The sequence below is a fragment of the Diadema antillarum genome, unplaced genomic scaffold (assembly GCF_040938485.1).
Source record: "Diadema antillarum isolate AM-2024a unplaced genomic scaffold, OU_Dant_1.0 scf00000131, whole genome shotgun sequence".
NCBI classification, from domain to species: domain Eukaryota; kingdom Metazoa; phylum Echinodermata; class Echinoidea; order Diadematoida; family Diadematidae; genus Diadema; species Diadema antillarum.
Window position 1 is genome coordinate 737597 of NW_027271020.1, and position 16362 is coordinate 753958.

General features: G+C 42.2%; 2 protein-coding genes across 2 annotated transcripts; one reads left to right on the forward strand and one right to left on the reverse strand.

Annotated features, from left to right (window-relative positions):
- Positions 1-632: 632 nt before the first annotated feature.
- LOC139720641 (heparanase-like) lies at positions 633-16362 on the reverse strand. The gene is made up of 10 exons (XM_071631998.1): positions 16226-16362; positions 15082-15222; positions 14149-14297; positions 13416-13607; positions 12765-12960; positions 11617-11868; positions 11013-11130; positions 2766-2902; positions 1297-1446; positions 633-792 (listed from the first exon to the last, which is right to left on the reverse strand). The coding sequence occupies exons 1-10, from the start codon at positions 16360-16362 to the stop codon at positions 633-635; spliced, it is 1632 nt and encodes a 543-aa protein (XP_071488099.1).
- On the forward strand, positions 6307-9286 carry LOC139720677 (uncharacterized). Its single transcript, XM_071632034.1, has one exon. It carries the CDS (start codon positions 7899-7901, stop codon positions 8880-8882), a length of 984 nt encoding a protein of 327 aa, XP_071488135.1. The 5' UTR covers positions 6307-7898; the 3' UTR covers positions 8883-9286.

Genomic DNA, 16362 nt, shown 5'->3' on the forward strand with positions numbered 1-16362 from the left:
AGAGTGTGCTATCTTGCCCCATAGTCAAAGAGATTCTATGCCTATATTGAATATCTTATTCCATGCACAATCCCACTTTTTTTTTGTTAAACATGTTTAATGATTTAGCGACTGCGTTCGTATGCTTTATGTTGCAGCGCCCTTTTACCTTTATACGAAAGAGGATGGATGACGTGGAACACCAGTGCATTAGAAATTTCTACGACCAAAAGTAGGCTTAAAGTTATAATATGTTTTTTCTTGATTGACACAGCACGAAACATGACTAACTTAAACACCCTGGTAGGATTCTTTATTGGTAGTGTCTAGATAAGCCCAAAGAGATTTGACTTCAAATATTGGTTTCAAGTTCATCTTCTGTTCAGTGCTAATAGGTGAACTGCACTTCTCGGAATGTGAATAAACATACCCGAAAGCTGTTACCTGTGACGTGGTGTTAGTTGAAGTTACTGTACTTTTTAATTCATATGCATTTATTTTGTTCTCCGTTGTAACAACAAACAAAAATCAACAAACAACCGAACCTAGACATCATCACCTACGTGGCACACCATATCGGGTACTATATAGGATTTGAAACACCACATTTAAGAGGTTGGGCACATTTCTGGCGATAATTTCGGAGACTTCCTTCATAAGCAAGCGGATGCGTTTGCCTGCGGCAAGACGAAGAAGCCATACGTCTGTGGGAGCAACACGATGGGCGAGCCGGCCGGCAACTCTCGGGGTGCATGGTAGGGTAAGGTGGAGTCATCGGGCATAGCCAGGGGCTGACCATTCATCTTCGCGTTCCTGGTGCGAAATGGGTGAAATTTTCATTAATATATTGACCAAATATTTTTTTTTCAAATGTTTCACCATCATGCAATCAGTCACTGGAGTAAAGCTCACAGCCCCGGAGATGGCCTCATCACCTCCTTAAGCTTCCTTTAAGAGTGGTAGGAAACGACGTTGTTTCTATCTGATTTTATTCACTTCCATGGGAAACATGCTGCCGACTAATCAAATTTTATCGTCATCATCGAAGACTTCACTTTTTTTTCTTTCATTGCTTAATCATTGTTTCATTTTATATCGGACGTACCTCTCAAGCATAAAGATCTCAATCTTTGGCACTTCGGCACTTTGGATTTTTAACGCATCCTATCATAAGATTAGCTGAATCACCGTCAACAACAATGTTCACTTCAGTTATTACTTGACGACGACAACAACGACAAGAAAAGCAGCAGCAACAACAACAACAACAACAAACGTCATCGAGCAGGGCTAAAAAATGATATTTCATTAACATACTCTGATAAGATGCCCATTGAGCCATGCGGGACGAAGAGGTACTCGTGCACGGTGGTGTGCCGGAGAGCTCCCGGTAGGACGAGGCGAGTCTGGTGCACGGAGTCCATGTTAATGACCATGAGTGTGATGGCCCCTCTGGAATACATGGGACTGTGAAGGAATGCCAGCATCAGGCATCAGATAATGGTAAAAACTCGCTCAGATAATGGTAGAAACTCGATCATATATGTCATTTATGACAAGGGTCATGATCATATATGATATAGTTTTGGTAATAATAATAATGATAAAGGCGACAAAAACAAACAGCAATAACAACAGTTGTGAACATGATCATGACAAGGTAATGATAATAGCGATGATTGTGATTATATAACTGCAATAACCCTCTCTGGTAATGTGCTCAAGAAGAAATAAGATTATAATTATCATGACTGCGCATATCTCAAGAAAACTAAAGGCTAGAGTGTCAGGGCTCGACATCAGCGGTAGGCCGGTGGTCCGGGGCCACTAAAGATTTGTGTCGGGCCACCAGTCAATCTTTTGGTGGCCCGACCAGGCGACTAAGATTCAAGATGGATTGCTACTTTCCATTTATTTCGAGTTCAAATCCCCGGCCGAATCCGAATCTGGTTGATGCAAGTCTTGTATCAATGCGGGTTTTTAGATATCGATGATGGCCGCCAAAAAATTGAAATTCCAATTAGAATATTCCCTCACAAATGGGGAATAAATTGAATAGAGATTATGGTGTTTACCCTTTTTTGAGGATGCAGAATCAGAGTCCGGTTATCGCAACTCTTGCATCCATGGGTGTTTCAAAATATTCAAGATTTTGATGTCCACTTTGGCGACCATCTTATATATATCTCAAAAACCTCAAGGATTTTAGTTGTCTCAACCAGATTCAAATTCAGCACCCTTGAAATAAGGTGCAATCATACATTTATTTTGTTTAACCATTTGTAAGGAAATATATAAAGATTCCGATTTTTGTCAGTCATTTTGGATTGATTATCTCAAAATTCTCAAGGATGCAAAAGTAATTGCATCATTCAGATTTGTATTCAGCACCATCGAAATAAGCCAAAACGTGTTTGTTTTGGTCCAACTTTTCACCATTCATAAATAGATATATAGCAATTTCAGACTTCGGCAGCTATTTTTGGCTGCCACCTTGAGTATTTCAAAACATTCGAGGATGCAAGAGTTGTATCATCCAGATTCGAATTCAGAACCCTCGAAATAGGATTAAACTGTCAAAAAAGCCCCAAAACAACCAAAAAACGGTGACAACAAGGTCCAGCCCCTCGCATCCAGACTAAAAGTGAAACTGCAAAGATGAGGTGAGCTTACTGCTAATACGCTAACTGTACGAAGCAGTGCACTTACAAAAGCAATTCTGGGATCCAAAATTTGCTCATATATTTCAAACTTATTTCAATTTCCTTGAACAAGTTATTAGTCACCTTATCTTGGTGCAATGTGCGTATATGCGGTAATAACGCGTGAAGTTGAAATGCCGTTGTCTGGTTGGGTAGTCCGTTGAGAGGACGCCCTCACCCACGTCGTGCGTCACGTTGAGTACTCTGACACCCATGAGCCGCTTGTGGTATAACAGAAGCCAGAATTTCTAAAGTATTTGGGGTGAAAACAAATACTGTCTGCTTTTGTGTCTCATTAATGTACTGACAAACAGAGGTTAACTATGTTCAAAATAACGAATAAATAAAAAAGCCAACATAGTCTGATATTATCTTATGTCTGATTGTTGAACATGATGATAATATACAATATAAATAAACAAAACTTCAGAAAAGATCTGAGGTAATGGTGGGTTTTACGATGTTAAGAAGGACTGGATTTTAGCATCCTGATATCTCCAACGTCACGGAAATAACAAATTACACGTTTGCAAGCAAAATCTGTCTCATGTCTTCGGAAACTACACCTTCGAAATATTATTGTATTTTTGACTATTTCGCGTTGATCATAAACTTGGTAAGCATCACATGTTGCAACAAAAGTTGCATAATGATTTTAAGCGTCAGCTGTGTGTAACCTGAAAATAACAAATATCATCCATGTAAGACGCAAAAACCCGAATTCGTGTTCTGTTTCTAAATGTTGTCTTCCATTCAGAACAATGTCTGCCGCACTTGATTAGAATAATAATGATAATAATAATAATACATTCTGCTTATATAGCGCATGTTACACTGAAGTCTCTATGCGCTTTACAAAATGTTCTATAATAACAATACAATTAGAAAATACATATGTAATGCAATACAACTGACTACAACAACAATAAAGAAATTAAGAAAAGTGATCAAAGTACTGATTAAATAAATACGTCTTTAGTTTAGTTTTGAAAGTCTCTTGTGTTGGTGCGGTGCGAACAGAGTTGGGTAAGGTGTTCCATAGGGTGGGTGCCATGACAGAAAAGGAACTTGAGCCATAGTATTGAGTGTTGAAGCGGGGGACTTGAAGAAGTAGTTGGTGTTGTGACCGGAGAGCACGAGGAGGTGTGTAGACGTGGATGAGGTCAGAAATGTAGGATGGAGCTTCACCAGTGAGTGCTTTGTATGTGAGAAGAAGTATTTTGTATTCTACACGCTTGCAGACAGGGAGCCAGTGGAGGTTTCTGAGGAGAAGTTTGGTACTGGTGTGTGTGGTCGCCCTTTCTGTGATTCTTGCTGCTATGTTTTGTACCCGTTGGAGCTTAGCGATGGTTTTTGCATGTGCGTTACCGAGAAGTGCATTACATGCGTCCAGTTTTGACGTGACAAAAGCATGAATAAGTCTGAGGGTGGTGCCACGATCTAGGACAGTGCGTATTGGAGAGATCTTCCTGATAGCTGCCATGGCGGATCGGCAAGTACTGTTCATCTGTGATTCTCGTGATAAGGTGTTATCAATGGAGACTCCCAGGGGCCGTATTCTGAGAGCTTATTAAGTGTCTGATTAGCACTTAATTACCGAATTGGTATTCTGAGAGCATGATTAAGTAGGGGGTATATTTTATTTCGTGAGTTTACGCAAGAACTCACAGTGAGAGCCCGCTCAACGCGCGCGCAGTCATATCGCTTCTTCGCACGTTTTGCACGAGGGGCTAAGTTCCCTCATCGCAGTCTAAATCCAGTTTTATTCGTCCTTTTAACTGTGCATCGTCGCAATATCTTATCATATTGTGGATTGTTATTATTTATAGCTCAGTTAGAGCTGACTTTGCTTCGGAAGTGGATTTTTATTCACGAGATATCGCGGGATGGAAATTCCGTTTTCCGCTCCCCCACAGCATACAGCTAAGCCTGTCGTGGGTGGCACCACTAGTACGAGCGCCCTACATACAGCTAAGTCTGTCGTGGCGATGGTGACTACAGCCGTGCATCATGAACCCAAGTGTTCGCCGGCTAGTATTAAGGCTCCAACAAAGAAAGAAGGGAATGGGAAAACCCTTAAAAAACCCACCAAACCAGGCCTAAGTAAGAAGGCAGCTCCCCCTAAAGAGAAGACGGACGCGGAGGTGCTTTCCCGCCTTTCTAAACTCGAATCCATGTTTGAAAAGGTCATGGAAATACTGCCGTCTCAGCCTACTCGTATCCAACAACAGCAACTACGTGCCGGCCATGTTGGCACGGCTTGTACCGCAGAAAACCACGGCGGTGTGCCGTTTGGGGGCATGGATGTGTGTGCTACAGACGATAGTACGCAAGCACGCGGTACGCTGCACGACGACCACGGCGGCAGCAGCTACAGTGGGGATGAATGCGATTTCCCTGCGGCGGCAGCGGGTTACGCACCCGCAGAGCTCACGGGGCGGCCAGTACAAGTGCCATCCTTTGCTGCAAAATTTGCGGTCTCCGCCTGTGTGGGCGACCCTATCAATGACGAATTGGCAAATTCTACAAATTATCTCATCTCCCATTGTCTGGAGGAAAAATCTATGGAAGAGTCAGCGGCAAACTACCCAGCACCGAGCAATTGCCCCAACTTACTAGTCCCTAAAGTCAATCCAGTGATTTGGGATAATGTGACACAGAGTACGCGCAGCAAAGACGTTAAGCTGCAGAGAGTACAGAAATCTCTTACCCGCGGGCTGTGTGCGTTCCTACAAACTCTTCCTACTGACTTGAACGAGGCGCAACAGGACGCACTCGCTTTACTCTGTAATGCCAATTACGAGATGAATTGCCTGAGAAAGGAGCTGATCAAGCCCGATATGAACGCTGCTTACGCACATCTGTGCAAGCCTACTACGCCCGTGACCGCGTTTCTATTCGGTGATGACTTGGGACAACGTGTAAAAGATCTCAAGGAGGAGAATAGGGCTGCCTTTAGTGTGGTTAAAGGCCAGGCTAAGAGATCTACTCATCAGCCGTACCACCCATACAAGCGCGCGGCCAGCGGTGGATTCAGCCGGAAGCAATATTGGAACGCAGGCTGGCTCGCAGCTGGCGATACATCCAGGCCTTTTTTAGGCCAGCAGCAGCGGGGATACAGACATTCAGCCCCGCACACGCAGACTCGCCCATCTCCAGCTCATGCGCACAACCGGGGGCAGAGCTACTCGACAGCAACCCCAGCCAAGCCAAACACTGTGTCACGGAGAAAGTAACTGCACTACCCAAGGAGGTAAGTTGCAGGCCTAGCTCTTGTTGTGGAAATACACAATCTACTCACACTGTACAGTCAGTTTTTGACATTGAACATGTAGATGTTCCATTAGACCTGCCCGTTGGGGGTCGATTGAGGCATTTTAGCAAACAGTGGAATCATATTACCACTGATCCTTTCATACTTGATGCAATTAGCGGTTACAAACTTGAATTTCAAGAGGCGTATAGCCCACCTCATAGAGGTAAACCGCCTTACCACTACAGAGTGGGTAATGCTGAGGAGAGCAAGATTGACATTGAAATTCGAAAACTGGCTGAGAAAGGCGTAATCGAAGAATGCCAGCATGTGGCTGGAGAATTTGTGTCCAATATCTTTACACGCCCAAAGAAAAATGGGGACATACGCCTAATTCTAGATTTATCGGACCTCAATGACAGTCTGAATGTACAGCATTTCAAAATGGATAACATCCATACGGCTACAACCCTAATTTCCCCTGGTTGTTACCTTGCCTCAATCGACCTTCGAGATGCCTACTACTCTGTCCCTGTTCACCCCTCATATCGCAAGTATTTGAGATTTGTCTGGCACGAGAAATGTTGGCAATTTAAGGTACTCCCCAATGGCCTTAGTACAGCGCCTAGGCTCTTCACAAAGCTTATGAAGCCGGTGTTCGCAAAGCTGCGACAGGCAGGCCACCTGGTTGTGGGGTATTTAGATGACACTCTCATAATCGGTGAAACTGAATCACAAGCACTAGAAGCGGTGCAAGCAACCACAAAACTGCTCTCTGACCTTGGTTTTGTCATTCATTCAGAGAAATCTATCCTAGAGCCTCAGCAACGGCTCCAATTTTTGGGGTTTATCTTGGATTCGGAAAGCATGACTATAACGCTCCCGCATGAGAAATGTCAAAATATCAGGGCAGTATGTGCGGAATTGCTAGGGAAACAAAACCCTACTATCAGGCAGGTGGCGCAGGTCATTGGGAAACTGATTGCTACTTTCCCTGCTATTCAATATGGCCCCCTCTTCTATCGTAACCTAGAAAGAGACAAAATTCTTGCACTAAAATCAAGCAAAGGGCATTTTGATAGACCTATGAATTTGTCTGAAGCTTCTAAACAGGAGTTAATGTGGTGGTTCAATAACATTCACTGCCAGTCGGCACCAATTAGTCGAGATCGGCCAGCTTTAGAGCTACGTACTGACGCCAGTGGGCAAGGATGGGGTGCCACTGATTTAAGCAGTGAAACTGGCGGTAGATGGGATGATCAGGAGATAGTGCATGCTCAAAACAATGAAATCAACTATCTTGAAATCTTAGCTGCAGGGCTTGGTTTGAAGTCATTTTGCGGCCACCTGCATGATACACATGTGCTCATTAGAACTGACAACACAACAGCTGTAGCCTACCTGAACAATATGGGAGGCATTAAATCTCGAGCCTGCGACAGGGCAGCACGAGACATTTGGGTTTGGTGTAAGGAAAGGAATATCTGGATCACAGCAGCCTATTTACCAGGTCGTGACAATACAGAAGCAGACAGGAGATCTCGTCATTTTAATGACAGAACAGAATGGATGCTGAATAAGAAAGTTTTTACTGATATCACTAAGAAATGTGGTACTCCCCAAATTGATCTTTTCGCGTCCAGACTCAATAAGCAGCTGCCTGCGTACGTTACGTGGCTGCCTGACCCAGATGCGGTTTCTGTGGATGCATTCACTCTGAATTGGGGTGATCTGTATTTCTACGCATTCCCTCCTTTCTGCCTCATCCCCAAATGTCTCCAAAAAATAGAAAACGACAAGGCACATGGTCTCTTGATTGTCCCAAACTGGCCTACGCAAGCGTGGTTTCCTCGCATGAGGAGAATGCTTAAAGATGAACCACTCTTAATTCCTAGACACAGGAATTTGATTACGCAACCAGTATCTGGGGAACCGCACCCTTTACACGCTTGCCTTGATCTGTTATGTTGCAGGTTTTGAAGCTGCCGTTCGAGAACTCTGGCATGAGCAGCAGAACGGTGGACATCTTGGCAGCATCTTGGAGGGCATCAACCCAAAGACAATATTGTACATATATAAGGAAATGGAGAAAGTTTTGTACACTTAAGAAGGAAAGTCACCTTCATGCCAAGATTAATTTTGTTTTGGAGTTTTTTACACACATGTTTTATGAAGAGAACTTGAGCTATTCAGCTATTAACTCAGCACGGAGTGCACTTGCTACCTTTCTAGTGTTAGAGGATGAACAATTTACTGTCAGCACTCATCCGCTTCTCTCTCGTTTTATGAGAGGTGTGTTCCAGCTCAGGCCCCCAAGGCCGCGGTATTCGGAAATTTGGGACGTGGATATTGTTTTTAGATATTTGAGAAGTCTAGCTCCCGCTAACTCGCTTAGCTTGAAGCAATTAACAATGAAGCTGTGCATGTTACTGGCCTTGATATCCACCCAGAGGGTACAGACTTTGCATTGCCTGAATCTAGACAGCATGATTCTCAAACAATCTATGGTGTCATTCAAAGTTAATGAACATCTTAAGCAGTCTAGACCTGGGAATTTTGGATTGGACGTACTTTTGAAAGCGTACCCCCCAGACAGACGTTTGTGTGTAGTTACATACATTAAGGCCTACCTTCGGAGAACCAAAGAGATCCGAGGAGAGGAAAGTCATCTCTTCATTAGTTTTCGCAAGCCTTTCAAGAGAGTAACGGCACAGACAATTTCTCGATGGATCAAAGAAATCATGACTGGCGCTGGCATTGACACCACAATGTTCAGTGCACATTCAACCCGAGCAGCATCTAGCTCAGCAGCAAACAGGGCGGATGCACCTATTCCTCTGATCCTCGCAAAAGCAGGCTGGTCAAAAGAACGAACATTCCGTAAATTCTACGACAAACCTCTACAAGAAGAGGGACAGTGCCTGTCACAGCTCATTGTGAGGGAATAATGGCCTCAGACCAAGGTAATTTGAGCTTACATTTTGCTTGCCATTGTGCATGCTTGAGTTTGTTCAGTTGGAACAAATGTGACTTCTGTGCTACAAAATCTCACTGTGAGTTCTTGCGTAAACTCACGAAATAAAATAGAAAGATTAAACGAGAACTTACCTGTTTGAAGTTTGATCTTTATTTTATGAGGGAGTTGGAGAAAGAATTCACAGTCCCTCCTCTCCCTTCCCATGGCATGAATACTATTACAAAATGTATAGATCAACTTCAAGTAAGTTCTCAATCTTTCCACTCTGACAGAAGTCACATCTTGTTGCTACGAAGTATGACTGCGCGCGCGTTGAGCGGGCTCTCACTGTGAATTCTTTCTCCAACTCCCTCATAAAATAAAGATCAAACTTCAAACAGGTAAGTTCTCGTTTAATCTTTCTATTAACTACCATAGCAACAAGCGTTTTGGCGGGAAGGACCTACGCGTTTGCGCGTATCGATGCGCGTGCACCTCTGAGAGGACTTAATCACAGAGTTAATTACGAATCGGTATTCTGAGGGTGTAATTAAGTATGAAAGTTAATGGAAAACTTAATGATACCAAAGAGTGTCATCAACTACTCCGATATCAAGCATTACATCGTGTTTTCTCTGCCACAACGATGCTTACCGTCTTCGGTAACCGAGGAGCGGTTGAATCTTGTTATCATGGTATCCGTAGAATTCAGAAAAAAAAAGAAATATAGCCGATCTTCGAGGAATTTTGTCATTTTATGTGAGCAAAGAGGTTGAGATCTTCGCGTGCGTAGGTGAGGGGTTGTAATCAAATACCGGAGTGTGCGCACGGAGCTCTTGGGTTGTAATTACAGGGGGCGTGGAGGAGCGCGCATTGAGGGCATATTTGCGCGTGTAATCATCATTTTGGCTTCTAAGAACGCGTCTGATTGGATGGAATAACAATTAGATGGGAGGGACCTAAGATAATTACAGGGGACTTAATCATACCTTAATTACGTCCTCAGAATACCGATTTTGCCCATGATTAAGGGCCTATTAACTTCACGACTTAATCACGAAGTTAATTACAGACTTAATTACGACCTCAGAATACCACCCCAGGTTCCTAACCTCACATTAAGTTCTCCTCAATAACTGTGTCGCCTACAGTCAGTTCGACTCCTGGGGTGGTATTCTGAGGTCGTAATTAAGTCTGTAATTAACTTCGTGATTAAGTCGTGAAGTTAATAGGCCCTTAATCATGGGCAAAATCGGTATTCTGAGGACGTAATTAAGGTATGATTAAGTCCCCTGTAATTATCTTTGGTCCCTCCCATCTAATTGTTATTCCATCCAATCAGACGCTTTGTTAGAAGCCAAAATGATGATTACACGCGCAAATATGCCCTCAATACGCGCTCCTCCACGCCCCCTGTAACTACAACCCAAGAGCTCCGTGCGCACACTCCGGTATTTGATTACAACCACTCACCTACGCACGCGAAGATCTCAACCTCTTTGCTCACATAAAATGACAAAATTCCTCGAAGATCGGCTATATTTCTTTTTTTCTCTGAATTCTACGGATACCAAGATAACAACATTCAACCGCTCCTCTGTTACCGAAGACGGTAAGCATCGTTGTGGCAGAGAAAACACGATGTATTGCGTGATATCGGAGTAGTTAATGACACTCTTAGGTATCATTAAGTTTTCCATTAACTTTCATACTTAATTACACCCTCAGAATACCGATTCGTAATTAACTCTGTGATTAAGTCCTCTCAGAGGTGCACGCGCATTGATACGCGCAAACGCGTAGGTCCTTCCCGCCAAAACGCTTGTTGCTATGGTAGTTAATGTACCCCCTACTTAATCATGCTCTCAGAATACCAATTCGGTAATTAAGTGCTAATCAGACACTTAATAAGCTCTCAGAATACGGCCCCAGGGGGCCTTTCGAGGAACTTAGAGGATAGATGCAGAAGTTCTGTCTTATCATCATTGATGACTAGTTTGTTTCGCATCGAATGATATTGCGATTGTGATATTGGCATTAGTCGCCGTAACCACCAATAGACTGACTGGTAATACATGTATATAAAAAAAAGAGGGGGTGTTGTCCTGGCTCAGATACTCACAAGTCGCGGGTAATACCCGGCGCTGGAGTCAAGAACGCCCCCAGATGCACCTGCAAGGTTTTGCTGCACCACCAAGTCTGCTCCATAGCGTGCCGATACACCCAGTTTGTCTAGGAGCCTGGATAGATGAGAGACATAATGTGCGGCTGGGTTATTCCATTCGGTCAAGAGAACATTAAGGAAATGAAACGGCATTTTCTGGTCAACGCCAATACATTCTGCTCCCGTTCCCCATTCTCAACTCATGGACTATGACTCGTGGGATGTATAACTCGCGGGCTGTATGACTCATGGGCTATATGACTTATATGACTTGTGGGCTGTATGACTCATGGGCTGTATGACTCGTGGGTATCGGTCTCGTGGCGTGCACCCGACTATGCAGCATCACAAGCACATTCACCCATGTTACGCGCCAGCAATAACCATGCACATACAAAAACACAAATTACAACAAAGATGTCCCCTTCAGTAGTAGGTTAATCATCACAATCAAATAACAAGCCTTTCGGGTTTTACCAAGGAGGTACTATATTAACAGGCTGGTTTTACTAGTCTAGACGGGAAAGTGAGTGTTCGACATCACGTGTCTTTTCTGACTTACAGAAATCCGTCCACGTAGGTATTATCTACCCCGGCATCTCCCCCAAAAGTGGCACCCGTCTCAGTTAGCCAAATCTTGGTATGGTCCGCAGGTCGGTTGTCTTCCACCAACTGCCGTACGATGTCCATGTTCGGCAGCAGAATGTCAGCAGTGTGTGGACTAAGGTAGTCAAGAAGACCGATGGTCCTGCCGTTGGTGTAATAAAAGTGGAAGGACGTCACGTTTGTTGAGTTGCCGACGTTCTGTAGGAATCTGTTCGGATCGAACGAATTTAGAGAGAGGAACGGTGTTTCATGTCAGTAGTGACATGTCTAAGGAGACTTTCTACCAAGGGCTTGCGAAAACCATTTTCTGGCAATAGTTTGCTACGATTTTACAAACAGAATTATCATCAAGATTGACTGTGGCATAGTGGATAAGACTCAAGACTCCCAATCGGAGGACCCGAGTTCGATTAAAGGGATCATATAGTTTTGGTTGAGACCTAATTTCCGGTTTCTAACATTTTTTGGTGAGATAATGAGAAACCTCTTATAAAACATGAGAGAGAATGTAATTCCATGAGGAATTCAACGTTTATTTGATGAAAATTGGTTTTGAAATGGCTGAGATATCCCAAACAGAGCAATTCTAATAAATGTGGGACCCACACTTTATTACGATCGCTTTGTTTTACCTTGTTGTTGGATGTTCCAGTCAGTCCAAACCCGATTTTCGTCAAATAAACTTTGAATTCCTCTTAAAATGGTATGCTCTGTACTATTTCATAAGTGCGGTTTTCTTGGTATTTCGCAAAAAGTTAAAAGCCCAATTCTCATCTCCACTAATACTGTACCATCCCTTTAACGTCCAGTGCGTAAGGCCTTGGAAAAGATGTTCTATTATCATTATTGTTATTATTATTATCATTATCATTATTATTGTTATTATTATTATTATTATCATTATCATTATCATTATTATTGTTATTATTATTATTATCATTATCATTATCATTGTTATTGTTATTGTTATTGTTATTGTTATTGTTATTAATATTAATATTAATATCAATATTACTATCATGGTTATTATCATAATCATCATGTTCATCATCATAGCCAACCGCATGGCACAGGAATCTGAATCACTGGCCCATCTCATCTTACTCTTCTAGGTACTCCTTCGGATCGTCCAGAGTGTTGTTTGACTTCAGTTTCACCGGACTGGATGTGTCTGGCCCGAAAATGAAAGCACCTCTAAGAGAAGGAGTAGAGGAGATGATGTTGCGAAGGAGTCGAAAGGAGTCGGCGATCTGCTTCGGAGTTAGAGAGACATTAGCCTTGCGAAGGAAGCCGTTTGGCTCTGTGAAGAGAGACAAGTGAGGATATAATGAGATATGCGGTTTAAGGACACTCTTCTCTTACAAATTCCAACACGCAAAACAAAAATAACATTGGGAGACAGAGCATTTGCCTGTGCAGCTCCCAAACTCTGGAATGACCTACTATTAGAGGTCAGGAAATCAATAACTGTAGCAGTCTTTGAATCACGACTCAGAACACACCTTTTCATTTAACTATCTATTATCAACAAGTAGATCAGAAGCTTTTGTAGCGCAGAAGAATATATGTCTATAGGTTTTGCGCTTGAGTTTGAGTTCCCCGGAATTTGATTGGAATGAAGAGTGGTATAAGATAATCATCAGCACATTCAAGACGCGATGCAGCCAGAGTGAGCGTTTCAGATGTATTATTCTGTGTCTTAAACGTGTGATCTTGACTTTGGAATGGAACAGTGCGGATTTCTTTTTTGTTTACCATTTCCAAGGCTCCATAGGACTTGGTACCCTTTCTTCGCCGTGTACTCAATGAGCTTGACTGCGTTCGTGGGGTCCCAGTCGGATCCATTGCGAAGGAGAACGTTTAGACAGAAGGCTATTTCCCATCCAACACTACGAGCAAACTCATTCAGTGTGTCCCAAGTGTGAGCTGTGCCACAGAGAGAAGAGAAAAAAACATTGAAAAGCTTTTTATTTTTGTTTTTTCTTCCCATGTGTTGACTATGATTAACTCCATCCAATACAACCCATTTGCGCCTTTTATACACGGAAGTGTTCGAAGCTTATTCAGTTTTACTCTTTTTAAACATGCCGTTGAATATTTGCCATTCTTTTGATGCCTCCATAGGCGATAACAGCAAATGTTAAAAAGAAAAAAAAAACAACAACAAATAAACAAACGAAAGAAAAAGACTATCAGGAAATCCACATGCGCAGTATATAGGTAAAAGGTCCAACTCCGTTTCGTTGTATGACTTAAAATGTCGGTCCTGATTGTAACCATTCTTTTCAGTCAAATATAAACGAATACATGCCAGAAGAAACATGTTTGTATTGATAGGAACGAAATTATAGAAAGTAGCACATTATTAACATGGAAGAAAGGATTATAAATCGTCAGATCCTTAACACACATTTCTACAAGATGACAGAGGCAATAACATCATGAACGGAGCGGCTCAAACCGTTCAGAAATACAGTACAATGCTCACACTTTAATGTCACGTTGTGAAAGTCCGTCCTCCCGAGGTCGACTCCCTCGTCACTGCGGTCCTCGAAGCGGGTGAAGTCCGCCAAGGCGCCACCGATCCGGAAGACGGCGGGGGAAAGTCCGCGCGCAACCGTGTGGAAGCGTTTTGAGCTGACGTGAACGGTACACGGGCAGGCAAACAAAGAGAAGAAACAAAATGTAGCACTGGTGTGCTCGACGTTGATTTTCAAAGACGAAAAAGTTTTTTTTTTTTTTTTTTTTTTAAATCGGCTGGGGTAGGAGTGGAATTGGTGAACTGACAATGACTTGAACAATGTACCTAATACCAGTCAGCTGTAAAGACGCCATTATAATGTTTCTTGTTCCTTGCTAGTGTCTACAGCTTCTCTGTAGAGAATTGCTAACTTATAACATCATATTACATATCATTTTGCGCATAAACGCATACGTACATACATACACATAGCACTATCTATCTGATAACTTACAAAGCTATAGCATATATCGGATGTTATTGTTGCCAGTGATGCCCGAGACGGGAAGTGTAATTCATAACACCCAAATCAAAAGATGTATCTTTCACTTTCCTTAGTTTCAACCTTTGATTTTCCGAACCTCTTCCAGTAGACGCTGGATGTACTGACATCCCAAGACAACCTCCCCTCTTCTGTTCCTCTAATTTCAGACCACTAATATTCCTTCTATCCAATGACTCGTCAGTGCAAAAATAAATAAACAAATAAATAAAAATAAACAAAACAACAACAACCTTATAGGTGCATAACAATTGCCAGTTGAAGTTGACCTATATGATAGGGCTCTACAACTTGAAGCTAGTTTTAGAGCAAAAGAACAAGAAAGAAAAGCAAGAAAAATTGAAATAGTCGTCCCACCCTGGATCATGCATGATTTTTTTTTAAACATGTAGACTTACTCGAAAGTAAAACTTCTGTGAATGCTTGCCATCGTGGAGCCTACTGATACGAAGCGCTCATCTACTGATCGCAATGCTGTCGTCGTGTTAACCGTCACCATGACAACGGATAACTCCTCTCGCTCAGTAGACACCGCAAGTCTGATTTGGATATAGATGTTTGAATGTGCATGAATATGATAAGAGTGGTGTATGAAGTTTACGTGGTTGAATGGATGTTCTGTACAGTATTCCTCCTCATCACGAAAAGATAATGACATCACACAATTCATGTCAAGGGAAGCCATTAAAAACAATTCATACAGTGGGATTCATTCAACAGCCTCTATGCTTTTAACATTCTCTTGAGTTTCAAGATCCACTTGCCACTTTCGCTCTATTATTTGAGGACAAAAAACTTCCTCAACCTACGTGGACTCTATAATGCTTCTTCAGGAAAATGACATCTCGAGTGATACAATGTTTACGTTTATGTGCTTGTAGATCGAATGCATCAATACAAAAAATAGTTCCAGTGAAACTTTTCAAACATGTTGGAAGACTTTAGTTTTGAGAGATTGAAAATCATTAAAAATGAATTAACCCGAACTGACTTGATCGTCCATACGTGTATGAACACACGCATATATATATATATATATATATATATATGTAAATATATATATATATATATATATATATATATATATATAAGAGATAGAAGAAACAAAGAAGAGGAAGAACAAAACAATTCGTGAATATCATGAAAATAAAATAGAAAATGCCTACAGGCAGTATAAGCTTTGATTGTTTTCACGTAACATTTGATGTACCTGAAAGACACTTTGGCAAAACTCAGATGTCAAAATATTCGTTACCTACAGTGTACGATTATACTCCTCGCAAACTCCATACACATGCATGTATGTTTAGAGTGTATAAGAGAGGCATGAAAGAAGAGTGGAATCGGTCAGTTTGATCACTACCCCCCCCCCCTCCCCCATACAATGACCACAAAGATTCCAGCTCAACTGAAATCTGTCTTTTAGTTAAAAAAAAGAGAAGAAATATACACAAGGAAAATGTTAACGTTTTTACTGACGACAAAAACAACTATTGATGCATTGTGTTTGTGCGCGTCTCTGAAAATGAACAAGAAATATACCTGTTGTAAAATACAACGTCAGCGCCTCTCTGCTGGCGGTGGGCGTCTTTGTCCAGCGGTCCCCGCCACACCAATGCCGTCAGAACAAGCCCCGAGACGACACCAACCAGGGGGAGGGATCTCCTGGACTCAAGCAT